Source organism: Caenorhabditis remanei, chromosome I, assembly GCF_010183535.1.
Source record: "Caenorhabditis remanei strain PX506 chromosome I, whole genome shotgun sequence".
In the NCBI taxonomy this organism is placed as follows: domain Eukaryota; kingdom Metazoa; phylum Nematoda; class Chromadorea; order Rhabditida; family Rhabditidae; genus Caenorhabditis; species Caenorhabditis remanei.
In genome coordinates this window covers 9,479,416-9,501,037 of record NC_071328.1, presented here as the reverse complement: position 1 = coordinate 9,501,037, position 21,622 = coordinate 9,479,416, and the positions used below count along the sequence as shown (strand labels likewise).

The 21,622-nt window shown below is 37.6% G+C and overlaps 9 protein-coding genes across 9 annotated transcripts; 7 read left to right on the top strand and 2 right to left on the bottom strand.

Annotated features, from left to right (window-relative positions):
* Window positions 1-313: 313 nt before the first annotated feature.
* Window positions 314-1,620, top strand: GCK72_001993 (uncharacterized protein; the record flags this gene model as incomplete). The annotated part of the gene is made up of 5 exons (XM_003114609.2): window positions 314-419; window positions 473-604; window positions 650-812; window positions 899-1,023; window positions 1,112-1,620. The coding sequence occupies 5 exons, from the start codon at window positions 314-316 to the stop codon at window positions 1,618-1,620; spliced, it is 1,035 nt and encodes a 344-aa protein (XP_003114657.2).
* A 626-nt stretch (window positions 1,621-2,246) lies between these two features.
* Window positions 2,247-4,825, top strand: GCK72_001992 (uncharacterized protein; the record flags this gene model as incomplete). The annotated part of the gene is made up of 8 exons (XM_003114656.2): window positions 2,247-2,315; window positions 2,638-2,724; window positions 2,833-3,225; window positions 3,345-3,470; window positions 3,585-3,898; window positions 4,072-4,198; window positions 4,352-4,624; window positions 4,727-4,825. The coding sequence occupies 8 exons, from the start codon at window positions 2,247-2,249 to the stop codon at window positions 4,823-4,825; spliced, it is 1,488 nt and encodes a 495-aa protein (XP_003114704.1).
* An 831-nt stretch (window positions 4,826-5,656) lies between these two features.
* GCK72_001991 (uncharacterized protein) lies at window positions 5,657-6,235 on the top strand (the record flags this gene model as incomplete). The annotated part of the gene is made up of 2 exons (XM_053723216.1): window positions 5,657-6,089; window positions 6,144-6,235. 2 exons carry the CDS (start codon window positions 5,657-5,659, stop codon window positions 6,233-6,235), a joined length of 525 nt encoding a protein of 174 aa, XP_053591861.1.
* Window positions 6,236-7,300: 1,065 nt separating this feature from the next.
* Window positions 7,301-7,935, top strand: GCK72_001990 (uncharacterized protein; the record flags this gene model as incomplete). Its single annotated transcript, XM_003114688.2, has 2 exons — window positions 7,301-7,745; window positions 7,865-7,935. 2 exons carry the CDS (start codon window positions 7,301-7,303, stop codon window positions 7,933-7,935), a joined length of 516 nt encoding a protein of 171 aa, XP_003114736.2.
* A 287-nt stretch (window positions 7,936-8,222) lies between these two features.
* GCK72_001989 (uncharacterized protein) lies at window positions 8,223-8,531 on the top strand (the record flags this gene model as incomplete). The annotated part of the gene is made up of 2 exons (XM_003114644.2): window positions 8,223-8,445; window positions 8,494-8,531. The coding sequence occupies 2 exons, from the start codon at window positions 8,223-8,225 to the stop codon at window positions 8,529-8,531; spliced, it is 261 nt and encodes an 86-aa protein (XP_003114692.2).
* Window positions 8,532-9,189: 658 nt separating this feature from the next.
* On the bottom strand, window positions 9,190-10,001 carry GCK72_001988 (uncharacterized protein; the record flags this gene model as incomplete). The annotated part of the gene is made up of 4 exons (XM_003115141.2): window positions 9,190-9,314; window positions 9,359-9,585; window positions 9,630-9,851; window positions 9,898-10,001. 4 exons carry the CDS (start codon window positions 9,999-10,001, stop codon window positions 9,190-9,192), a joined length of 678 nt encoding a protein of 225 aa, XP_003115189.2.
* A 6,637-nt stretch (window positions 10,002-16,638) lies between these two features.
* Window positions 16,639-17,020, top strand: GCK72_001987 (uncharacterized protein; the record flags this gene model as incomplete). Its single annotated transcript, XM_003114949.1, has 2 exons — window positions 16,639-16,804; window positions 16,860-17,020. 2 exons carry the CDS (start codon window positions 16,639-16,641, stop codon window positions 17,018-17,020), a joined length of 327 nt encoding a protein of 108 aa, XP_003114997.1.
* Window positions 17,021-17,866: 846 nt separating this feature from the next.
* Window positions 17,867-18,874, top strand: GCK72_001986 (uncharacterized protein; the record flags this gene model as incomplete). The annotated part of the gene is made up of 3 exons (XM_003114672.2): window positions 17,867-18,113; window positions 18,202-18,352; window positions 18,397-18,874. 3 exons carry the CDS (start codon window positions 17,867-17,869, stop codon window positions 18,872-18,874), a joined length of 876 nt encoding a protein of 291 aa, XP_003114720.2.
* Window positions 18,875-19,146: 272 nt separating this feature from the next.
* GCK72_001985 (uncharacterized protein) lies at window positions 19,147-20,861 on the bottom strand (the record flags this gene model as incomplete). Its single annotated transcript, XM_003115050.2, has 5 exons — window positions 19,147-19,470; window positions 19,517-19,595; window positions 19,645-20,244; window positions 20,445-20,658; window positions 20,708-20,861. The coding sequence occupies 5 exons, from the start codon at window positions 20,859-20,861 to the stop codon at window positions 19,147-19,149; spliced, it is 1,371 nt and encodes a 456-aa protein (XP_003115098.1).
* Window positions 20,862-21,622: the final 761 nt, after the last annotated feature.

Below are 21,622 nucleotides of genomic sequence, written 5' to 3'. Positions count from 1 at the left end.
ACTAGTTCAGAAGTATGAATAACTTCCCTTCAACTCAATTGTTCACACTTTTTTCAGGTTCAATCTTCATTATTCTTCATTCAATTTGCCTCGTCTCCAACAGTTTTGTTGTCTATGAACCGAAAATGATTCGATACTTTCTACAATCTCTTCTATTCTTAGTTTTCCTGGAACGGCTACGGTAGTTTATTGACGAGGATTTTTTATCAAATCAAGAACTATGTTCAGATCATCACCTCGACTCCGAAAACCATATCGCTTGAACACAATTTGGAATTTTTTGAATCACGATCAAAGTTTATTAATTTTTTCAATGTCCATGCTAATTTTAAGAAGCGAGTCGATTTTTCACAGATGTAGAGAAGAGGAAGTTGGATGCGAAATGTATTATCCGGCCAGACAATCTGGGAGTTTGACTAGTGAGTTTCTTCATCAAAACTGTTCAGTATGTCTGTATAAACATGTATTTCAGAAGATGCTCAAGTAGTTCGTCTTCTATTTGCTCTTGTTTCTTTAGTTATTGCTAACTATACCATATTCAAGTGCTCTGGATCCAGAAATAGCGGGAACGAAACTCTAATTAAAAATTCTAAAGAAAAATCTGGTGTGTTGTCTTGTCGATTTTGATTCAACTACTCTTTTGATTCAGAATCTATTCGAATTCTCTCTGCGGTTTCTTGGCTTCTCGTCGCCACCGTTATGCTTCATTTCGTTTTCACTTCATTGGCTAATGACACTAATCGAGCTAATTTCACTGCACAACTACTCCTTATTGCTTCATTAATTTGTGCGATGATTGCGTGGAAAGAAAAGTTAGTTCAAAATGGATTCATGAAATCATTGAGAATAATCTAGCTTTAAAACATGTAATTCATTAAAAAACGGAATTTTAATTCAGGTATCCAGCAGTATGTGCTCACTTTGTTCTGATGCCCGTCTACTTGTTGTTTGGTGATGGATTGACTCCGGCTCTGATTACTTTCATTGCATTATCTGCTATGATCTCAAAACTCGTTCCAAAAAGTGAGACATTGTATTATATGCAAAATAAGCTATTTTTTCTATTTCTATTCTCGCTCAATTCAATTCTTTTTAAGACTTGATATTTCAGAATCACTGTCATTTGTGATTGCCTTACTGATTCCATTTGGTTTCTATCATCTAGGACATTCTCCTGTCATATCATCCATTCCATGGCATGCTGCTTTCATTGGAATACCCGGCGGAGCAACTCTTCGTATACTTCCAGCTCTCTTTGTATTAATTCATCTCAACTTCTCAGCGATCTCATCAGTTTTTGTGATTTTTACAAACTCGGATTCCCGTCAACAAGTAACGAATGAAAGAGAAACGCTCTGCAGCAACTTCGACTTTCAGACTTCGACATCGTGGACATTGATAGAAACACTAGTATTGATGACAATGCGTGCCACCTTCAGTTGTTTGGCCGCATCAATTCATCGACGTCATTTGATGGTGTGGAAAATATTCGCTCCAAAGTTTATATTCGAATGCATTCTTACAATCTTCTTCGTTATCTCAGTTAATATACTGTCGATTATCTCTGGAAGGGAGGTTTACGGTAGCAAAGAAAATGAGAGAAGAGAAAAAATTCAATAAATTCCTCATTTTCCTCATTATTATTGGTGCTCAATTGTTGACTGTGATAAAGATTTGTTTTTAAAACTGCTCTAGGTAATATATTCTTCTCATTTATAACATGATGATTTGAAACGGTTTGTTCTTTTTACCCTCTTTTCTGACGCTTATTTCCCTTTATCAGTCATTATGAAAAAGAAGAAACGGAAACTTTTCAAAAAGCTGTAATGTCCAATCTCGTAATTTTTGGCGCTTATACGCAACCACCTTATTGTGAACCGTACTCAAACATTTCCATTTTCTGACTAGTAACCAAAAATCAAGCTAAAATCATCTGGAAAATCGAACTACTACGAAATTCACATCAGAAAACGATCACATGATCGGTGAAATGCCGGCAAATGTGCGCCAACGCTCTCTATTTTGTCGTTGTCTCACTCTGAACATTACGCACACTCTCTAGATTCCTCACACTATCTCTCATTTTCCTCTGTTTTGTCTGCTTCTCTTCTTCAATTTCTTCTCCCTTTCCTCAGGTTTTCAGTGTTTTGTATGTTTTCTTTGGATTTTTTCAGTACGTGCGCAGCACAGAAAATCAATAATAAATTCGATTTTAAAATCAAGACAGTTCCGGTTTCAGTAAGACTATGAGCTACTCCGATGACGAAATAAACATTGATGATAGCGATACCGATCAAGGAGATATAGGAGACGAGGTAAAATTTTATATTAAAAAGCTTTTGTTTTTCACGTGACCTTTCTTTTAAAGTTTTCCACGTGTCATGTGATGAGAGGGACCAGAGAGTTAAGAAATTCAGTGTTTCTTTGATAATGACCGATACAAGCAAGTTTTCGGCAATGTCCATGTCGGTAAGACCCTCAAAAAGTGCTTGACTGTATAATTTCACTTTCAAGAAACTCAAAAAGCGCTACACATGTTTTTTTTCCGAAGCTCTGAGATCTCTGAAAGAATTTCATGCCTACAAATAAAATTTAATCTCATTTCATATGGTTCTGCATTCATCAAGGTAATTTCAGTGTATCTCCGATGACGACGGAATAGCTCTAGAAAGTCATGATCAAAACAATTCTGAATATAGAGAGAATGCAGCACCAGATAATGAGGTATGTTGAAATTTGGGTTTTTATTCCATGGGACGTATTTTCACAATCTTAATACTTGGTACACCTGCCAAGATCACAATTCCCAATTAATTAAAATATTTTTTAAAGGTTCTAAATCACGATTCACTGGAAGCAGAAATGAAGAAAGCAATAGGCGATGTTCAAGCAGTTCTCCAAGTGAAAACCGGTGTTTGTCGTATTCTTCTCCACAAGTATAAATGGAATAAAGAATCTCTGCTAGAAAGATTTTACGAACATCCTGATACAACAACTTTTCTAATTGATGCTCAAGTTATTCCACGTCATACTCAAACAGTTCCACCCGGAGAATCTGAATGTGATATTTGTTGTATGGTCAGCGGACTTTCGGGTCTTGCATGCAACCATCGAGCATGTACTCCATGTTGGAGATCTTATTTGACTAATAAAATCGTGGACGGAGGACAAAGTGAAATCGAGTGTATGGCTGCCAATTGCAAGTTGTTGATTGAAGATGAAAAGGTAAATAGTGAACGATAAGAACATGGATTTCTTCAAATTTCATGTTCAAAATGTTTGCGATCTATGGTGGAATGTAACAAAAAACAAACTCACAGAATTGAAGAGCCTACGTTTTTTAGGTGATGCTCTACATCAAAGATCCAGATGTTATTGCTTCATACCGTCGTTTAATTGTTGCCAGCTACGTGGAAACTAACAGGTTGCTCAAATGGTGCCCTGGAGTGGATTGTGGAAAAGCTGTCAGGGTGAGTTTTTTTTTTCAAAACAAGAATTTCTACATAAAATAATTCTGGTCCTATCCTCTATAATTTTAATTTTCTCTCGAGGGTCTCACAACTCAATCGCGACGCAATTTTCAGGTGGGTCACTGTGAACCTCGGCTTGTTGTCTGCTCTTGTGGCTCCCGCTTCTGTTTCTCATGTGGAAATGACTGGCATGAACCAGTTAACTGTCGCCTCCTAAAACTGTGGATGAAGAAGTGTAGTGATGACTCTGAAACATCGAATTGGATTAATGCAAATACAAAAGAATGCCCGAAGTGTATGATTACAATTGAGAAAGATGGAGGATGTAATCATATGACATGCAAGAATACAGCTTGCCGTTTCGAATTCTGTTGGATGTGCCTTGGGCCATGGGAACCTCATGGTTCATCATGGTACAATTGTAATAGGTAACATTTTCAACGATATAAATTGCGGGACATGTGCTGTAAAAGAAATAAGAAGAAATAATGCATTATTTCCAATTACCGAGAAGAGTCTTCTCTACCTTTCAAAGTGAACTTCTATTTGGAACAAAATTCCGTTTTCTATTAAACCTACCATTTCCATTTTATTATTTCAGGTTCGATGACTCAGTTGCGAAGACTGCTCGTGACGCTCAAGAAGTATCTCGTGCTAATCTTCAACGATATCTATTCTACTACAATCGTTATATGGGTCATCAACAGAGTTTGAGATTAGAAGGAAAGGTAAGAAGAATTGAGTACTTTGTATTGTACATGTCGTCAATTCCACGGTTTTGTTAACAATGAAGACGTTATCAACTTAACGTCTGTATTGGATAATAGAAAACTATGTTTTACTTTCACGCTTCTCTTCCGAAATTCTAATGTACAATTTAGCTCTACGCCACTGTAAAATCGAAAATGGAGCAAATGCAGACGCTGTCAATGTCATGGATCGAAGTTCAATTTCTTCGAAAAGCTGTCGATGTCTTATCAGAGTGTCGACGTACTCTTATGTTCACATACGCCTTCGCTTTCTATCTGAAACGTGATAACAACGCGATCATTTTTGAAACTAATCAAAAAGATCTCGAAATGGAAACAGAACAGTTGTCCGGGTTTCTGGAACGCGATTTGGACAATGAGAATCTTGTGACTCTCAAACAGAAGGTGCGGTTCTCATAATTCTAGAAATATGCATAATTAGTCGAAGAGATCCTTTTCACTTTTCGGTTTCTTTATTCCTCTTTACTTTCAAGCTGAATGTTTCAGGTACAAGACAAGTACCGTTACGTGGAGCATCGCCGGAAGATTCTATTAGATCATTGTGCCGAAGGAGCCGAACAAGATATCTGGGTATTCAACGAGTAAAACCATTTTTATCTTTCCGATCATCATCATCATGCTATTCATTTTTTGCACCGCTGTATCCCGATTGCCACTTGCTTTTTTTCCAATCCATTACATACACTATTCTATCCCATTTTTGTGTGGATCTTTTTTTCATTAATTTTTTGACCAGTTTAACTGTCTTTTTTTAATTTTCGACCAAACCTCTCATCAGATTCCCTTACTTGTGTGTATTTCTCCAGCCATTTCTCACTTCAATTGGGAAAATTTGAGTTCCTCTAATTCTTGCTCTCAGCTTTTCCTTCCATTAAAACAACTTGTTCTCAATGAGAATATTTTCAATGAGAACATTTCTGTGTATTTTCTAGAAATATTAATGATGATGGCAAAATTCGTAATTTAATTATTGACACTTTCGCCTACATGATTCTTCCAGTTCTTGTCTGTATTTTCATCTTTCTTCCTATACATTTTTCATGTTTTCCCTCTTCACAACTTCATGTTAGACCTTACGGATTAAGAATTCAACCTTTCCTTGAGTATGAATGAATGTATCGTATTATTTATTTGTTTTTCTCTTGGCAATCAGCGAATGAAAATCTACCCTAATTCAAGTCGCAGGTCAGAACTTCCACCTGATCGACGAATCGTGTTCCCAAAGTTACAAATGTGAGTTTCCGAGGCGGGAAATGAGTCATAGTATTCCCTATCATTCCTCCTCTCACACTGATAGACAATCTCGTTTTTCTCTTCCTCATATTTCGTTTCGCTTTCTCAACAGGTACCATTCTAATCATTCTTCTTTTAACAGCAGTTCTTTATAATTCCTAAATTCTCACAATTCCCACAGAAATGGAATATCATCGAGAACCAGCTGGAACTCAGACACCGCAATTCTGTTGTTTCCCAGCACGACTTCTTGTTTGTATTCTTTCTGTTATTGGAATCGCCCAGAATGGCGTCTCCATCTGCTTCTCAACCTTCTTCAAGTTCAGATATCAAGTGATTATTCCCTTCAATCTTACCTGGATTCTTCTAAATATTCTTCTTCTATTCGGAGCTTTCTGTAATAATGAACGAGCTCTCAGATGGTCATTAAAAGTTGTAATTGCATGTATGATTTTAACTGGAATCTATATAATGACAGTTCCTGTGATGATATCAAGCTTTTTTGCATCTGGAATGGAGTTTCCAATAATTCGAAATGATGGAAACTACGATAATTTTATAATCGGAATGGTATATGGATACTGTTTCGAACTAATTTCAATTTTTCTTATCGGAGGTTTGTTCTTTGAAATTCAAGTAGACCTTTTTCTATATGAGTTCTTATTTTCAGCACAAATACTCAAATATATTCTTGTCAATCGACTATGGGAATATGCAAAAACTACAGTATCCGTGGCGGAGAGTCGATATGAAACAGTTTGATGTATAACTTTATTTCAAGCTGAAATCATACATTTCTAATGATACTTAGACTTAGCTAACTTATGAAAAAAGTTTTTTTTAAAGTATTAGAATATAGTTGAACGACAACTCCAAAACATGAGAAGTTCATTTATTCTCATCGTGTTTAACTCTTTTTACAACCTTTTTGCTAATACTAAACTATTGATAAAGTCTGTTTACAGTTCCTCTTTCAATCATCAAAACAACATGATTCATAGATAAAAGAAGAATTTTTCGATTTTTAAAAAAATTTGTTGTACGTTTTCTTGTCTCTGACTAGTTTTTCAAATCTTGCTCACAGCAAAGCCTCCGTAGAATGATGAGGAAGCAAATAAGAACCGTTCATTTCCTAACTTGTCACTCAACCAGATATAGCTATCGTAATGAAGTCGTATTATCCACCTTAAGCTGAATTCCTATGTTGGTTTTCAAATCTCTCGAACACTTGTCGTTGACAAAATTCAAAAAGACCTTGGGGGCATTTTCCCATTGCGTGATCAGTGTCGGCTTCAATCTCTTTGATAATATTCTATGTTGACACAATGAATAAACTGACTCCGCCCACTTATTCTTTGATCAATCCAATTCTTCAACTCTTTGAAAGCTCTCATTCCACATTGATTGAAGAACGATTTTCCACATTGCTAGACGGATTACGACTTAGAATGTTTCTTTTGTAAACAATGGATCTTTACTTGAATACATAAGAAACGCAACAAAACAAAATTTTTTAAATTGGCAGAGATCTCGCTGGTCTCGCAACGAATCAATCCCATTACAAAAAGAGAAAGAGAGAGAGAGAATGGTTGAGTAACGACACCCTTCTTCTTTTGAATCTGGAGAGATGCCTGTTGGCGGTTAGAGACTGTGCAATGAGTATTCTTATTGATTTTCTTGATTTTGAAAACTCATCAATTGATCTTAACGAATACCGACAACATATCTTGTAATATCTTCCTCATAACAACAATTCCTATGTAAATTCATTCACAACTGTTTTTCGAAGTTCCGAGATTCAAACAGATTCCATTTTTCAGATAGACAATGGATTATCACGTGGGACCAATTGGAGTTGAGCCTCCAAAGCTCTGTTGTATTCCAGCTCGTCCTCTTGTCTGTGTTCTCGCAATTCTCGGAATCTTGAGAAGTATTTGTGTATTCTTTGAAACTCCAACATTCACAAATGGATTCTTCCTCTCTATTTTCATCTTTCTCGATTCGATTCTTCTGATTGGAGCAGCTAAAAACAGAGAAAAGCACTTGAGTTGGTCGTTGAAAGTAGTTTTCGTTGGAATCGGATTCGCTGCTCTCCAACTTCTCATCTTCCCAGTTATTGCTGCAAGTGCTGTCGCTTCTGGATCAGTTCCTCACTCTTATAAGATGGTTGAAAGCATGGTGAAGATGGTTTTAGGAGGGAATCAGGAGAACTTTATGAATGGAGTGGCAGCTGGTTATGTTGTCGAGATCGCCACTATTTTGTTGATTGGAGGTTCGGTTTTTGAATTTTAATTAATAATAGTTTGTCTGGAACTATTCTAAAAATATTTTAGAGATAATCATTATGCATTGTTGCGATTTCAAAAATGTAATTATCAGTTTTATTTTCAGTCCAAACCCTCAAGTATGTCATCGTCAATCGTCTGTGGGAGTACGCAAAGGTTACGGAAGGAATTCTATAAATGACGCATTCGTCTATTTTTTTTTGTTGAAAAAATCTCATTTGTACTTGTTTGTTTTAAATCATTCGTTCCGCTCAATTCTCAATTTTCATTTTGATTTCAATTGCAATTAAATAAAAACGTGACCCATCAGTTACTTGAAAAATAAAAGATAAATAAAATCCTAAAATTGAACCAGTTCACGTTGCCAACGAGACTAAGATCTGGAACAGAGATAAAAAAATTCGTATAAAAGGAGAAAAAAACCAGAAAAAATAAATCGACTGATCTCGATCTAGCTGTGAAGGATGAGCTACCGTTCAACTGCTCTCGTCTTCATTCTCTCCCTTCTGGCCGTTCTCGTTATCAACTCAATGGCCGACAGTAATTCTACTGTCAATGGAAGTGCATCAGCTGGAATTCCAACCATGCCACCAGTATTGGAGACAGATCCTCCTGTAGTCAGCGATGCTACCGCCGGTCCAGCAGATGCCGCCAACGGTGGTTCTGGAGCAACTTTGTCTGCTATCGGTAAGTATTTCCCAACTTCCTACTCAATTAATAAGTTTTTGTTTCCAGGTGCTCTTGCCACTCTTCTGCTTGCCAACTTCTTCTAAATCTTCAAAGTATCCTAGTTGTGATGATAAATAATAAATTAAATAAGAAAACTGCTTTTTGATTTCTTTTTCAGATCACTTTATGTTGCTTTTCAGTCTTTCGATATATCGGTATCGGTTTCATCAGTTTCATCGCTTAGCATCTGAAAAATCATACAGTTTGAAACACTTCTTTTTCGCCGTTCACCACCACTCCACGATGAAAACTTGCCTATTCACGGACGCAGAATAATGCATTTTTATGGCACAAAAATGCAAATAATGCATTAAATTGCATTCGTGAATAGAATTAAATTGCATTGAATGGTACAAGTTTTCTTCGTGGGCAGGTCTCTAAACAGTTTCATTCATATCCTTTGAAATACTCGCATTGTGGGTTTTTAGAAATCGTACCCAAAAGATGATGCATACGGTCCCATAGTCAGTGCTCATACAAACTGACTAGAAGTTTTCATTTAAAAAACTTGTTCAGAATACTTCTCAGATAATGTTTTCGATAAGACATAATTCCGCTTTGTAAAAAGACAATACACTAAAAACTATGCTCCAAATTTAAAGACTCTGAAGTACAAAACAAAAAAATGTTTCCTCTTTAAACATTTATTCTCGTATTGATTTGAAATTGAAAGTTTTCTACATCGTCGTATTGAAACTGCGTTTATGGTGAAGGAAGTTTCGGAACATTGCGTTCATCTTCACGAAGATCATGAGTTTGAGACAAATGTTTCTTATCCGACCAGTAGTCGAGACGGAATGATTGTCCATACATGTCAGTGACCTTGCCTGGAAAATAGAATGTTAAATTTGCTCAAAATCAGAAAACTAACAGATGGTGCATTGTCCAACATATTTCCAATGCCCTTTCAAGAAGGCATGAATATTGGCGATTGGAGTTCCATGAGAAACGATGATGATATTTCCAGATGGGAACTTCTTGGCAACCTCTTGGAATGTTTTGACAACACGATCAGCACATCCGAGATCTCCTTTTGCTTCTTCTGGAAGCTTCTCGAAAACCGGCTTATACGATTCATCGATTTGAGTTGAGTACTCTCTGGAAAACATGAATTTCAAACCAATTTCTCAGAAGAAACTGACTTAATTTTCTCCATCGATGGAACACCTGGAGGAGTCATACACATATAAAGTGGCTCCTGGAATCCCGGTTCAACACAAATCTTCGTTGCCTTATTCTCCATCATTGCTGCAATTTGAGCAGATGTTTCGATGCATCTGGTAAACGGAGAAGTGATGATCGCCTCGATGTTCATGTTGGCAAAATGTTTCCCGACCTCATGAGCCTGTTGCTTTCCGCGGATTCTGAAAAGTTGTTATGAGAACTCAAAATTTAGAATCGTTCCGTTACGTCAACTCAGGATCATCCCACTTGGTTGGATTGTTGTCTTTCCACTTCTTATCCACATTATCAACACGTTGTCCGTGTCTCACCAACCAAATTGTTCGGCTCATTTGTTTCGTTTCGCAGAAGAATCGAGAACTGATTAGAGTAGTTTTAAGAAGGGACAGAAAGAGATTGACACGTGGCAATATGTGGAAACAGAAAAAGCAATTAGGGAAGGTCACACAGAAAATTTTTTATTTTACCAAACACGCGAGATATAGCTCACAGAATTGTGATAGTTGCATGTTTTTCTTCCAGAGAAGTTCCATGATTAAGTCAAACGAATCAACACTAAAATCTTCAAGCAGATATGAATTGAACCAGATGTTGAGAATATCTGGGTTTTTGGCATCCCTATTATTATTAGTAGTGCAGTAGAATTTACGAACACGCACTCTACCGCAATTCAACGGAATTAAAAAACCATAGAACAGATTACAGTCTACAATTTTCATTTATTCTTCAAAAAATCAAAAGACATGAGAAGAGACGATGAGAAGAGACCACGAACGATGAGTGAAAGAAACGATTCGATGATCGAGGAGAGCACCTCAGAACAAACTGATGACAGCAGCAAAAATCATTGTTCCTGAAAGAATAATTTATCACAGAGCCATACTTGCAGTGAGAACTAACCAAGAGCAGAGAGCATTTCAGCTCCTTTTCTCTTTCTCTTTATCTACGGACGCATCCTTATCCTTTCCACCTTCAGCATCTTTCGCTCGCAGACACAAACGAAGCACGTAGAGAAGAGAAGTTGCCTGACGGGGTGTCCTTTGCGAGGCGGTGATGAGACAAACTTTTTGTTTTTGTTTTATGACCGTTTTTGCTCCTTCTTATTTACTTTTTATCTTTATCCCAGTTCTAGATCCACGTATTCAAACGTTCCTGTGAAGGGCCACGTTCGATGATAATTAATGTTTCTTGATTTTTTCGAAGATTTTTCAATGATCAATTTCGCTATGCGAAACGTTATAATTCTGAAAAACCATCTTCTCATTGTATTCATTTCCCTGAAAAGCTTTTACTGAAGTGGATGATCATCCAACGTTTTCCTGTTCCACGTCAGCATTTTTTCTATGAAAGCGAACAATTATTAATATCGAAGGCTACTGTCATTGAAGAGATTCTCAAGCTCTGCTCAGTTTTATAACTTCATAGTTACTTTTACAAACATTTATTTTAATAAATTACTCTTCTCGAAAAGAATGAAAACAGCAAGTAGAAGACGTGGAAGTTGTTGCGAAGACCTCAGATGAAGTTGGCAAGAACAGCAGTGACGATGGCTCCTGGAATACAATTATTTAGAATTCCAATAAAAAAGTTTATAAATAACTTACCGAGAGCTGAGAACGTAGCGACTCCACTAGTTGTCTTTTCAGTCTTTTCTGTGGTTGCTTTTGCTGCCGGGGTTGCACCGTTGACCATCTCAAAAATGGCGAGAAGGGAGAGAACGAAGAGGAGAGCAGTTGTCTGGCGGTTCATCGTTTCCAATCAGAGAGCGAGCGATAACTGATTTCCTTGTACTTTCTTCCTCCTTTTATGCAACCCGCGACGCCGGCACCCCAGAATCAGAGGTCGGTGCCGAGCTAGGGCAGGTTGAGGGAACGAGAGCAAGGTCGCAATTTTTTTTGTTTAACTGAAAATAACTTCAAGATGAACGACTCAGATTTGACTTCTGATTCCGTGACAAAGAATTTGAAGGTTACTGTAGAAAGTAAGGCAAACTGAATAAACAAGAAAAAAAGTTATCAGCACAAATATTTTGACGCTGTAACTCAATGTTTTGGAGTGAAGTTAAGTGAGCGGAGTTCTTGAATGGAGATTCATTCCTTTTTGAAAAACTCTATTCAATCGGATAATTGGATTACGATAGATATCGCTCTGAAGACAACATCGTGATAAGTGTGGCTGTTGTGATTCATGGTCAACAAATGAACTCAAAATCAGTCTGAAATCAGTTACTTTTCTAAACACATTCAAATGGAACCTCTATTACATATCATACGATCTGAACTGATTGAATTGAAATATCAGAATGTTTATATATAAACTTTTCCATCTCTTGAAACAATTTGTAGAAGCGGAAAGAGAGAAACACTGAATTGAAGAGATTCAATGAACTCGAAAAAGTTGCTTCTAGAACCTTGAATTGAAACATAGATTGGTTTTTCAGGAGGGTTCATCAATTAAGAAAGATAAAACGTTATCATAGATACTTCGTAGGTGCGCTGCACCGTGCCAAGTCTCTCTGCTCTGTTCCTCTGAGCTAAGCCACGCCCACAGGCGATGCGGAAGAAGGGAAGGATCATAGGGCAGTTGTGGGTCGATGGAGTAAGAAAAGACGTGAATAAGCTTCCTTCTCTTATATATTTTATTCCCTTACCATATTTATCTGTTCCTTTTTTCTAGTATAATATCGTTATTTATTTTTATTTATATATCATTCCTATTCTCTATTACACATATTTAGTAAATAATTATAAGACAGAATAGTTTGCGTTAGTCTAACTCAAGGGTTAAGAGGGTCTAAATATAACACGATAAGAGATCGTGGGGATCATTCAAAAATCATCCCCCAAATCCAGACGTGTAACGGTTACCATATCTCTTGTTAATATCCATAAAAACAGAATTCTAGAAATTTATCATCATTGTTCAATCCGAATTCACTACTGACAGTTTTTAATTCTGTTATTCGCCTTTATTCAACTGTAGTTTTAGCTCCATTTCCATCTTTGCTTGCATTTCACCTCATTCCATCATCAATATCAAAGAATTCATCTAAACCCTTCCAACAGAGTTGCAAAAATGAATGAAACTAGCTGTCCGCGATATCATCTCTACATTTTCACACAAATACGGAAACAACGTCATTAGTCAAATGCGAATTTATGAGCACAGTGATACAAATATTCTACGGATTTGTTCGATTGATCTCTAATATATTTATTTTCTTCTATTTCAAAAAAAAACTTGCGACCTTGCTCTCGTTCCCTCAACCCGCCCAAGCTCGGCACCGACCTCTGATTCTGGGGTGCCGACGTCGCGGGTTGCTTAAAAGAAGGAAGAAAGTACAAGGAAATCAGTTATCGATCGCTCTCTGATTGGAAACAATGATCCACCGGACCACAGCTCTCCTCTTCGTTCTCTGTCTTCTCGCCATTTTTGAGATGGTCAACGGTGCAACCCCGGCAGCAAAGGCAACCACAGAAAAGACTGAAAAGACAACTAGTGGAGTCGTTACGTTCTCAGCTCTCGGTAAGGAAGAGTATTCGAATAAAAATTCGAAAACATTTCACTTTTCCAGGAGCACTTGTCGCTACCGTGATTGCCAACATCTTCTAAAGTGCGTCATCTTCACAGCTACGTCTACTTGCTGTTTTCTTCCAGTCACATTTTTGAATAATGAAATTAGAGTTGAATAAAATTGTTTGGAAAGTAACTGCAGTAGATTTACAAAAGGAGAATGCGACGTTTCTTCATCAGAAACTCCATCATATTCCGGGTGTTTGAGATGGAGAGAATCTTTAATTTCTTTATCTTCCTTTAATCTTTAACGAATCTTTAACGAATCTTTAATTTATCTTTAATTTCTTGAAGTTCTGGAAGTTTTTTAGCATTTTCGAAGAATATTATTCCGAATCCAGCATTTCTGAAGTTTTCACTTCTTGCAAAAAGCCTGAAGAGACGTCAACAACAACTTGGCACATTTCTCAATTTTGCTGGCGTGTTTCCCGTTTATTTTGTCGAATCAGATGTCCTCATCGACGTTATGCGTTTTTCTTCGGCTTTTCGAAACATTTCGTCGAGTTTTTCCTATCAAATACTTTTTTTCTCTTTCTATTCATTTGACAAGAACTTAGTATGGTATACACTGATTCGGCGCGTTTGAGTGCATGTCTGGTTCAGTTTCATGTATCATGGGGTTGTTTGTTGGAGTTCACGAAGAGAAGTTGTTAGTAATTTATCTCAAACGGAATATTTTGATTTCTCATAAAGGTATGAAATAGGATCTGTGGCGAAAATAATGGATTTGAACGAGCTAACTCATCATATCGTTAACAATAAGATCTTCTGATTATCGCTTCATGTTATTATACAATTTCCGTGTTTTTTACATTTTATTTTAGAAGAAAGAGATCAATTCGTAAACAGAAGCCAACATCTCGGAAATTGCTCATTTAAGCATCACATGTGAATTTCTTAAATGAAAGTTTCACTGAAAGAATTGGTCATGTTTCGTAGCCTCGCTAGTCGCGTTTCTGGTAACTCAATATCTATTCTCGTAAAGGCTAAAAAAATCTACAATCCAATAAAAAGTTTCTGTGTTTGTGTTCCTTCGGTGAAATCCAACTTTTTCCAGATTCATCACATTCCCCACTGATTTTTCTAAGCACTTCTTATCTGACTCAGCCGCTTTGGATCTTTGGTGGGAAAACTGAGTGAATATGGTCTGTTTTCGACCAAAACCTCAGAAAATTGACTTCCTCTTAACATCTCTCTTGAGGGCCATCCGTCTTCTCTCAGTTAGAAAATAAGTGGAAAACAGGAAATTCATACATCTTAGAGTTCTCCATACTTGTCACGGGCCGGGCCGGGCCCGCTAAAAAAATCTTCCGGCCCGGCCCGGCCCGGCCCGGGCTGGCCCGGCCCGGCCCGGGCCGGCCCGCGGGCCGGCCCGTGATTTGACAAGTATGGAGTTCTCTGAAATCACATGTCCATCCCCAAATCTTTGCTCTCAATTCTAAAAATTCAATCCGAACAGCTGTTATTGTGTCCAAGAAGACAGGCTTTTCAAGAAAAAAAACACGAACTACTTCGCAGAGAAATAGAACAGCGCCTAGAAGTTGATGGTGAGATATTTTTCATCGTGTCTTCTCGGCCATATACTCTGTGTCTCTCCTCGCAAATCAATGAAAAGCAGCGAAATATAATTCGAATGATAGAGAGTGTTAGAAAACTCTGCTTCTCTCGCCCCTCTTCCGATTTCCTTATAAAAGCTGTTGGAGGCACCAGTATTTCACTTTGATAACGCCATTCTTGGTTCTACTTCCTTTTTGTTCTTTGGGCGCTTTATGTCATCTTTCATAACAATTGATCAATTTTGTATTTTCACATACTATTTTCACATCGTTGAACGAATAATGACGACGAAAACCGCTGAAACCAATAATTTCGCAATGTCTTTTTGTGGGCGGAGAAATTTTGTGTAGAGGAGCATGTCTTATGACATCGTTATCTTTCCGGAACATTCAGCGTACATTGATAAGAAAAATAAGACACGTCGCCTCTTATCCAACTTTCATTCAATTTATTCAATGTCAACTCTTCTCTTTTCATGTTCCCATTATTTTTTCTGAAAAGCTTGCTGTAACATTGACGCGTATTCTTGTTCTCTACCATCAAAAATCTTGCTATAAAAGGTCACATGACAGGTGGTGTGACTTTGTTGACGCTAGTGAAAGGCATCTGATAATAGGGTTTCTTTCGTACGTCTGTCAGTTTATAGTTAATTTGGCGGGCTTGTTTTTTTTTTGAATAGGAAGACCTGGTGGTATCACTCAATGTGTTCAGAGTTCATCTACTGAACTAACAAATATGGATGTTTATCAGTAGATCCAACTGGTTATCATGGGTCTTTCGACTGCATATGTTTGATTTTAATTGACGCCGGGAAAGATATCATATTTTTAAGCCAATTTTAAGATTAGAAGAGGTCGCTAATGGTACTGTCGAAATTTAACGTTGTAAATAGAAATGACTGGCAAATACTCTTGATGACGTGGAAAGATCATTATCTTGATGTGATTCACTCATCAGGCATTTGATTTGATCCTATTGGTTCGATTTGTTTCAATTTTACTTCAAACTTAGTTTGACATTCGTCTGTTGTTCGTCTTTTTCGATTCAGCATAAAACCCTTATTTTCAGTTATAAAAATCATTGCTGCGGCGTCTCGACCTCTTTCTGCTCATTTCGCGCGTTTCCTTTCGCTCTCCACTTCAAACACATTTTATCGTCTTTCATGCTCTTACTCTCCCACAGCCACGTCATGCATATTGATTTTACTTGGCGCCCAGCGGCCGCTGCTGAGAGCATTGCGCCTCATTTCTCTGCTGTCTCCTCACCTTTTGTCCTCTCGCTTCCCTTGCCCCTTCATTTTACATTGATCACATGTTCTTCTGTTCTCCTCTTTAGTATTAGCACAGCGCGCTTCTTACAACCGCGCTCTACCGAAACTGAAGAAAATAGTGTGCGAAATTGAGAGACGCAGAGAAAAAGAGACATTTTTCAAGGGAATTTCGGTGGAGCGCAGTTGTAAGCCCTCTGCTGAGCTAATATTTCTCACATCATTCTGCCCCGATTTTCTGACTTGAAATTGTATTTCCGGTTTGGTTTCGTTCGCCCACATTTCCTTATTTTTCCTCACATCTTCTTAATTGATATTATCTTATTTTCAGTTTACCCCCACCCGCCTCACAACCTTCCAAGCGCGCAACAATGTTGAGTAAATCGTTTAGTAGTAATAATAAACAGGAACCAGTTACGATGGTCAACGAAGTCGCCGTCGACAGGTAAGCTCTCAACTTGAATTTCAACTCAAAGTTCCGATTCTTTTCAGCTCGTTGACCACTCAATCGTCGACCAAGCCTGGAGACGTCGGATGGTGTTTTTGACGCCCCCCATGGTGCACTTACTAAAATGCCGAACGAAACTCGCGCAATCGTCTCGGCCGTTTCTCCAAACTGGCAAGTTGGCGCGATCAACGAGAAGACATTGGCGCTGATGGTTCCACACGACCAGCCGGTGCTCGGAATTTCCAAGAAGAACTTTGTGGACCTTTTGGAATTTGCTGAGGATAAACTCGGTATGTTAGAATAGATTGTTATAATTTAGCTGTTTATAAAATGTTTACCTTTCAGAAATGGAGCGTGTTCTGGCGATCTTCGAAAAATCCCGCATCAACCCCACCGAAGGATTCCCCAGAACTCTTCGTTATGTTGGATTCCGTCCATACGCAATCGACGAACACCCCGCTTCATTCCCAGCAGACAAATATTTCATCATGAGCTACAAAGTTTAAGGCTTCAATACATTCGACATCGGCTCGTCTTCTGGAATAACTCGCTCCTTTCTCTTCTCGCTTTTCGCTCTTTTACGCTTTTATCTTATTTTTAAATCACTAAATGTACTTTAAACCCCCAAAAAATCAACTTTCTCATCTCTCTCTCCCCTTGCTGGATTCCCTCTATTCTTTATAGCCACGTCTCTATATTATCTCTTGATTCATGTGTGTGTTCGTTTCTTGTGTACAAAACTATTGACTTTTCCATGATTTTGCCCAGATCCCCTCCACCCATTCCTCCATTTTTTTTCGTTTATTTCCGAATCAGAGATACTAGTGACTTATGCTTTTGTATGAGGAATTCTAGCTACTCTTAAATCACTGTTTTTATCCCAACCCCTTCTTCGCCATACGCGCCAGCTTGGAGAACGAATAAAATGTTAAAAATGCAAGTTTTGAAACATTTTCATCTTCTTTTCAGACTCAACTTGGAAAAATACTATTTTTCAGAACGAACACAGAACTGTTGATAGCATTCTCGTTTAACATGACGAGAATTGAATTATCAGAGAGGTATCGATAGCTCCAGGTTACTCCAATGAAGCAAGATCTTGAGCCCGATTCAAGAATTTGCAGAGTGTATGAAAATATGGTCCGCAACAATTTTAACAAGCAGTATTCTCCCTCAATCCTCAAATTTATTGAGTTTCTTTGAAAGTGAGTCTTCTGAAAAAATGTTTACACTCTCAATCGATGAAAAATAAGAAAAGTGTGCGTGATAGAGTAGAGAGAAGTGAACGAAAGAAGTGTATCTGTGTGACCCATCATCATTCTCTTTTTTCTACTTTTTCATCAGATTTCACAATGTTTGAAGATCCAGAATTCGAATGTTGTGATGAAAATCTTCCACCACTGCTTCGAAATGAAGGAGTTATTTGGCTTCGTCCTCACGAAATAGCAGTTTATTCACGATTTCTCTCATCGAGTCACCCGAAAAGGGAAGAAGTTATTCAAAAATTCGGTGGTGGATTCTTTCTCGCAGCAGTTATTTCTTTGACGAAAGATCCAGAATTGAGTTTGAAAGTTGTTAAGAATCAGCCAATTGATAGAGGTGAGTCATCATTTTTAACAACATGAATTCATGTATTTATAAACATAAAATTTACTATCTCCCCACTTCACAAACCTTACTTTCCCAGGTTACTTCGAGTTCACATTCTTCACTGAAGATGATACCATCGTCGTCATCAAAATAGACGATCGTCTTCCAACAAAAAATGGAGAATTGCTGTATTCTCAAGCACCAGCTGACACCTTTTGGTGCCCACTCTTGGAGAAGGCTTTCGCTAAGTAATTTAATTTTTTAATTCGTCTTTAAATAGCATTCTTTTCAGATTCAGAGGTGGCTATCAACATCTTTCGATTGGAAACTTGGAAGATTCCCTGAGAATGTTAACTGGAAAAGAAGTTTATCTATTCGAGACTGAGCATTATACTCCTAATCAAATTCATTCAATGATCAAGAAATACTTAAACTCTACCAGAATTCTATGTTGCAAAATGAAACATTCGGATGGAAACAATGGGGAATACGGGAGATCATTAGCCATATCAGATGCAATTCATGGCAACAATGGACTGCTGATTTCACTGAGTGATCCAAAAATTCCATTTGACTCTGATCTGAGTATTGAAGAGTTTAAGAATGTGATAGATGTTGTCTTCTTTTTGTCTCCGAAAGAAGAAGAAATGAGAAAAGAAAAGGATGTATCAATATTGCGTCGTATTGATCCCTTCGGAAGAAATGTTTATACAAGTGGTCTTGTTAGTAATCAGAATTCTCAAAATAATAGCCCATGTGTGTTAATGTGAATAAACTAATTAATAGCAGTTTCTTTCAAGTTCTTACCGGTGAATTTCGAAAATTCTGATAATATTCTTCTCAACTCGTCAGTAGTGATTTGAAACATTGAAAAGAACGTCACACAGATTCATAAGTTTAAAAGAATTAATGTTTCAGAGATGAGTAATAATCAGATGGGATTGAAAGAGAAAAGTGAGAAGAAAATTATGCAATACAATTATACAATAGAGATAATGCATTTACAAAGGCGGAAAAAATAGAAGTACAAAAATGGTGATACTCAGTTGCGATTGAAGATTCCCAGTCCGCCGATTCTTTTTTTCATTGTTCCGGAAGTTGATGACGAGCCATTGTGTGGTGGACTTGATTTGGCTGTAGAATTCATCGTCGAATTCTGGGATTGATTGTTTTCGTTGTACATCGACAACGACGTCTGAGATGAGGACAGATTCCCGCTGCGAAGATCAGCAATCTCATGACGGAGACGATGAATTTCAGCGCGTTTCGCCTCCATTTTCAATTTGTGTTGTTGTTCCGCTTCTTCCAGAGCCGACATTCTCTCATTATTTCTGTGGGTTCGAGCCGTGGTTTTCTCGTTGAATACCTGCAATATAATATACGATGAATAGGTTACTGAATCAGTGAACAACCTTCTCGAGCATCGCTCGTTTGTCAGTCAAGTCTCGCTCTTTTTGTCGTCTTTCTTCTTCGAAATGGGTGAAAGGATCACTGAAAACATGTATTTTCAATTAATATCTTGAGGCTCTAATCAACTAACCGATTCTTTTCGTTTTTCGGGAGACCTTCCATTTGACGGAATCGGAAGTTCTCATAATGCACATTGCGAGTAACATCAATCATATCAATCAAATTGGTTCGAATAATCATATCACGAAGTGTCAAAAAATCATTATGCTCCATATTCTCCACTTCCACAGTTCCCCATGGGTATTCTCTGTACCGAATTCGACGTCCATGTTGTTCTTTCAGCGAGTTCGATCCAATAATCGCGAATGGAAGGATCTTTCGCAATTTATCAGCGGTTGCCTTGTCGGCCGTTGGATCTTCCAGCTCTGGGAACTTATAGAGTTTGATTTCGGCTGCCTCAGCATCTTTCACGATTTGTTCCTTGAAACGACGAAGCTCTTCGCGAGTCAGACAATCAGCTTTAGCGATAACTGGGACTATGTTAACACGACCATGGATATGTTTCATCAATTCTATGTCGATAGCTTTGAGTCCATGACCAGACGGTTCGATGAAGTAAAGACAAAGATGGACACATTTGTCAACAATTTTTTCTTGACGATCGATTCGGGTTTCCTCGCAGAATTGCTCGAAGAACTTGCTTTCCACGTAGTTGACTATCGGCTCCCAGCTGAAATTGATATAAATATCACAATTCAAATATGTACATGACATTTTCTCCTTCAATTTGAACCCCAACATCTTGTCTCCCATAAGAAGCACACATCTCACAGATTAATTTACTTTTTCTTTATGCACCTATTCACGAAGAAAAAGTGCAAATTAAAATGCCCCATTTTGCATTTTAATGCTATTCACGAATGCACTCACCACTTCGAATTATTCACAGCATCTCCGAAACCTGGTGTATCGACAAGTGTCAATTGAAGTGTCACACTGTTTTCCACTAATTTCACCAGTTTCTCTTCAACACGAACAGTTGAAGGATGGGCTTCTGTGGAAATCAAGTCTTGCTCACTCAGATTGTTGATTTCAGCAAGGAATAAAGTGTTGATAAATGTTGATTTTCCAAGACCACTTCGTCCTAAATGATAATATTAACATACTGATACTCCCTTTCGTTTTTAACACACCAACGACCATCAAAGTGAAATCGAATCCATTTTTGACTGCTCGACGGAAAACTTGATTCGGGAAATTTGCAAATCCCCAATAGTTCTGTGTTTCCTTTTGACTTGAACGGATTGACTCATCAAGCCTTGAGCTATTCGTAGTTCGACTGCTCATTTTAGAAAAATTCTGAAAAATATTGAAGAATTTTGAATTTTGGGAGATAAAGATTGCCGTAAGAAAAATTGAGAACAGAGAAACCGAATGAAGAGAGGATCATGCAGATGTGCAGTGCAAAACGAAGGCGAAGTGAGAAATCGGCATGCGCAGAGTAGTGACGTCTGTGATTTACTGACAGAAAAGGCCACTTTGAAAAGACAAAAGAAATTTCAAAAAAAAGATTTCAGGTGAAAATAGAAAGCATAACTTTTTGCTGCTGGAAACATGAATGTATATTTACTTCTAAGCCTAATTATTTAAATAAACAGAAAAACTTGGAATTCGAAAAGTACGACTTGGCGCCGACGACACGCCCACCGCAAATGTCGCACACATTTTTTGCAATCACCGCATACTTCAGTGTGAGCTTTGTGTTATTGTACCTATTGTCGAAATAAAAAAGTTCCGACATTTTTTTTCACGTCAGAATGCAGACACAGTAGTAATTTTGTACTGAGTCTGCATTTTGTCGTAAGAAAAAATGTCGGAACTTTTTTATTTTGATAATACCGTAGTCGAAAATTCCGAAAACTAGAAGTGAAAAGAAAGGATTGTAGAAGTTAATGAAATAACTAGAGTATTCTCTTGGGAAGCTGCTTAGAAGAGATATAAGTTACATAAAACTCAAGATTTCCGTGATGCATATGCCTGCCAAGTCGTGAAAAATGATGTTTTCAATTAAAATAAGATTCATTCATAGTCACCATTCATAATTGTTT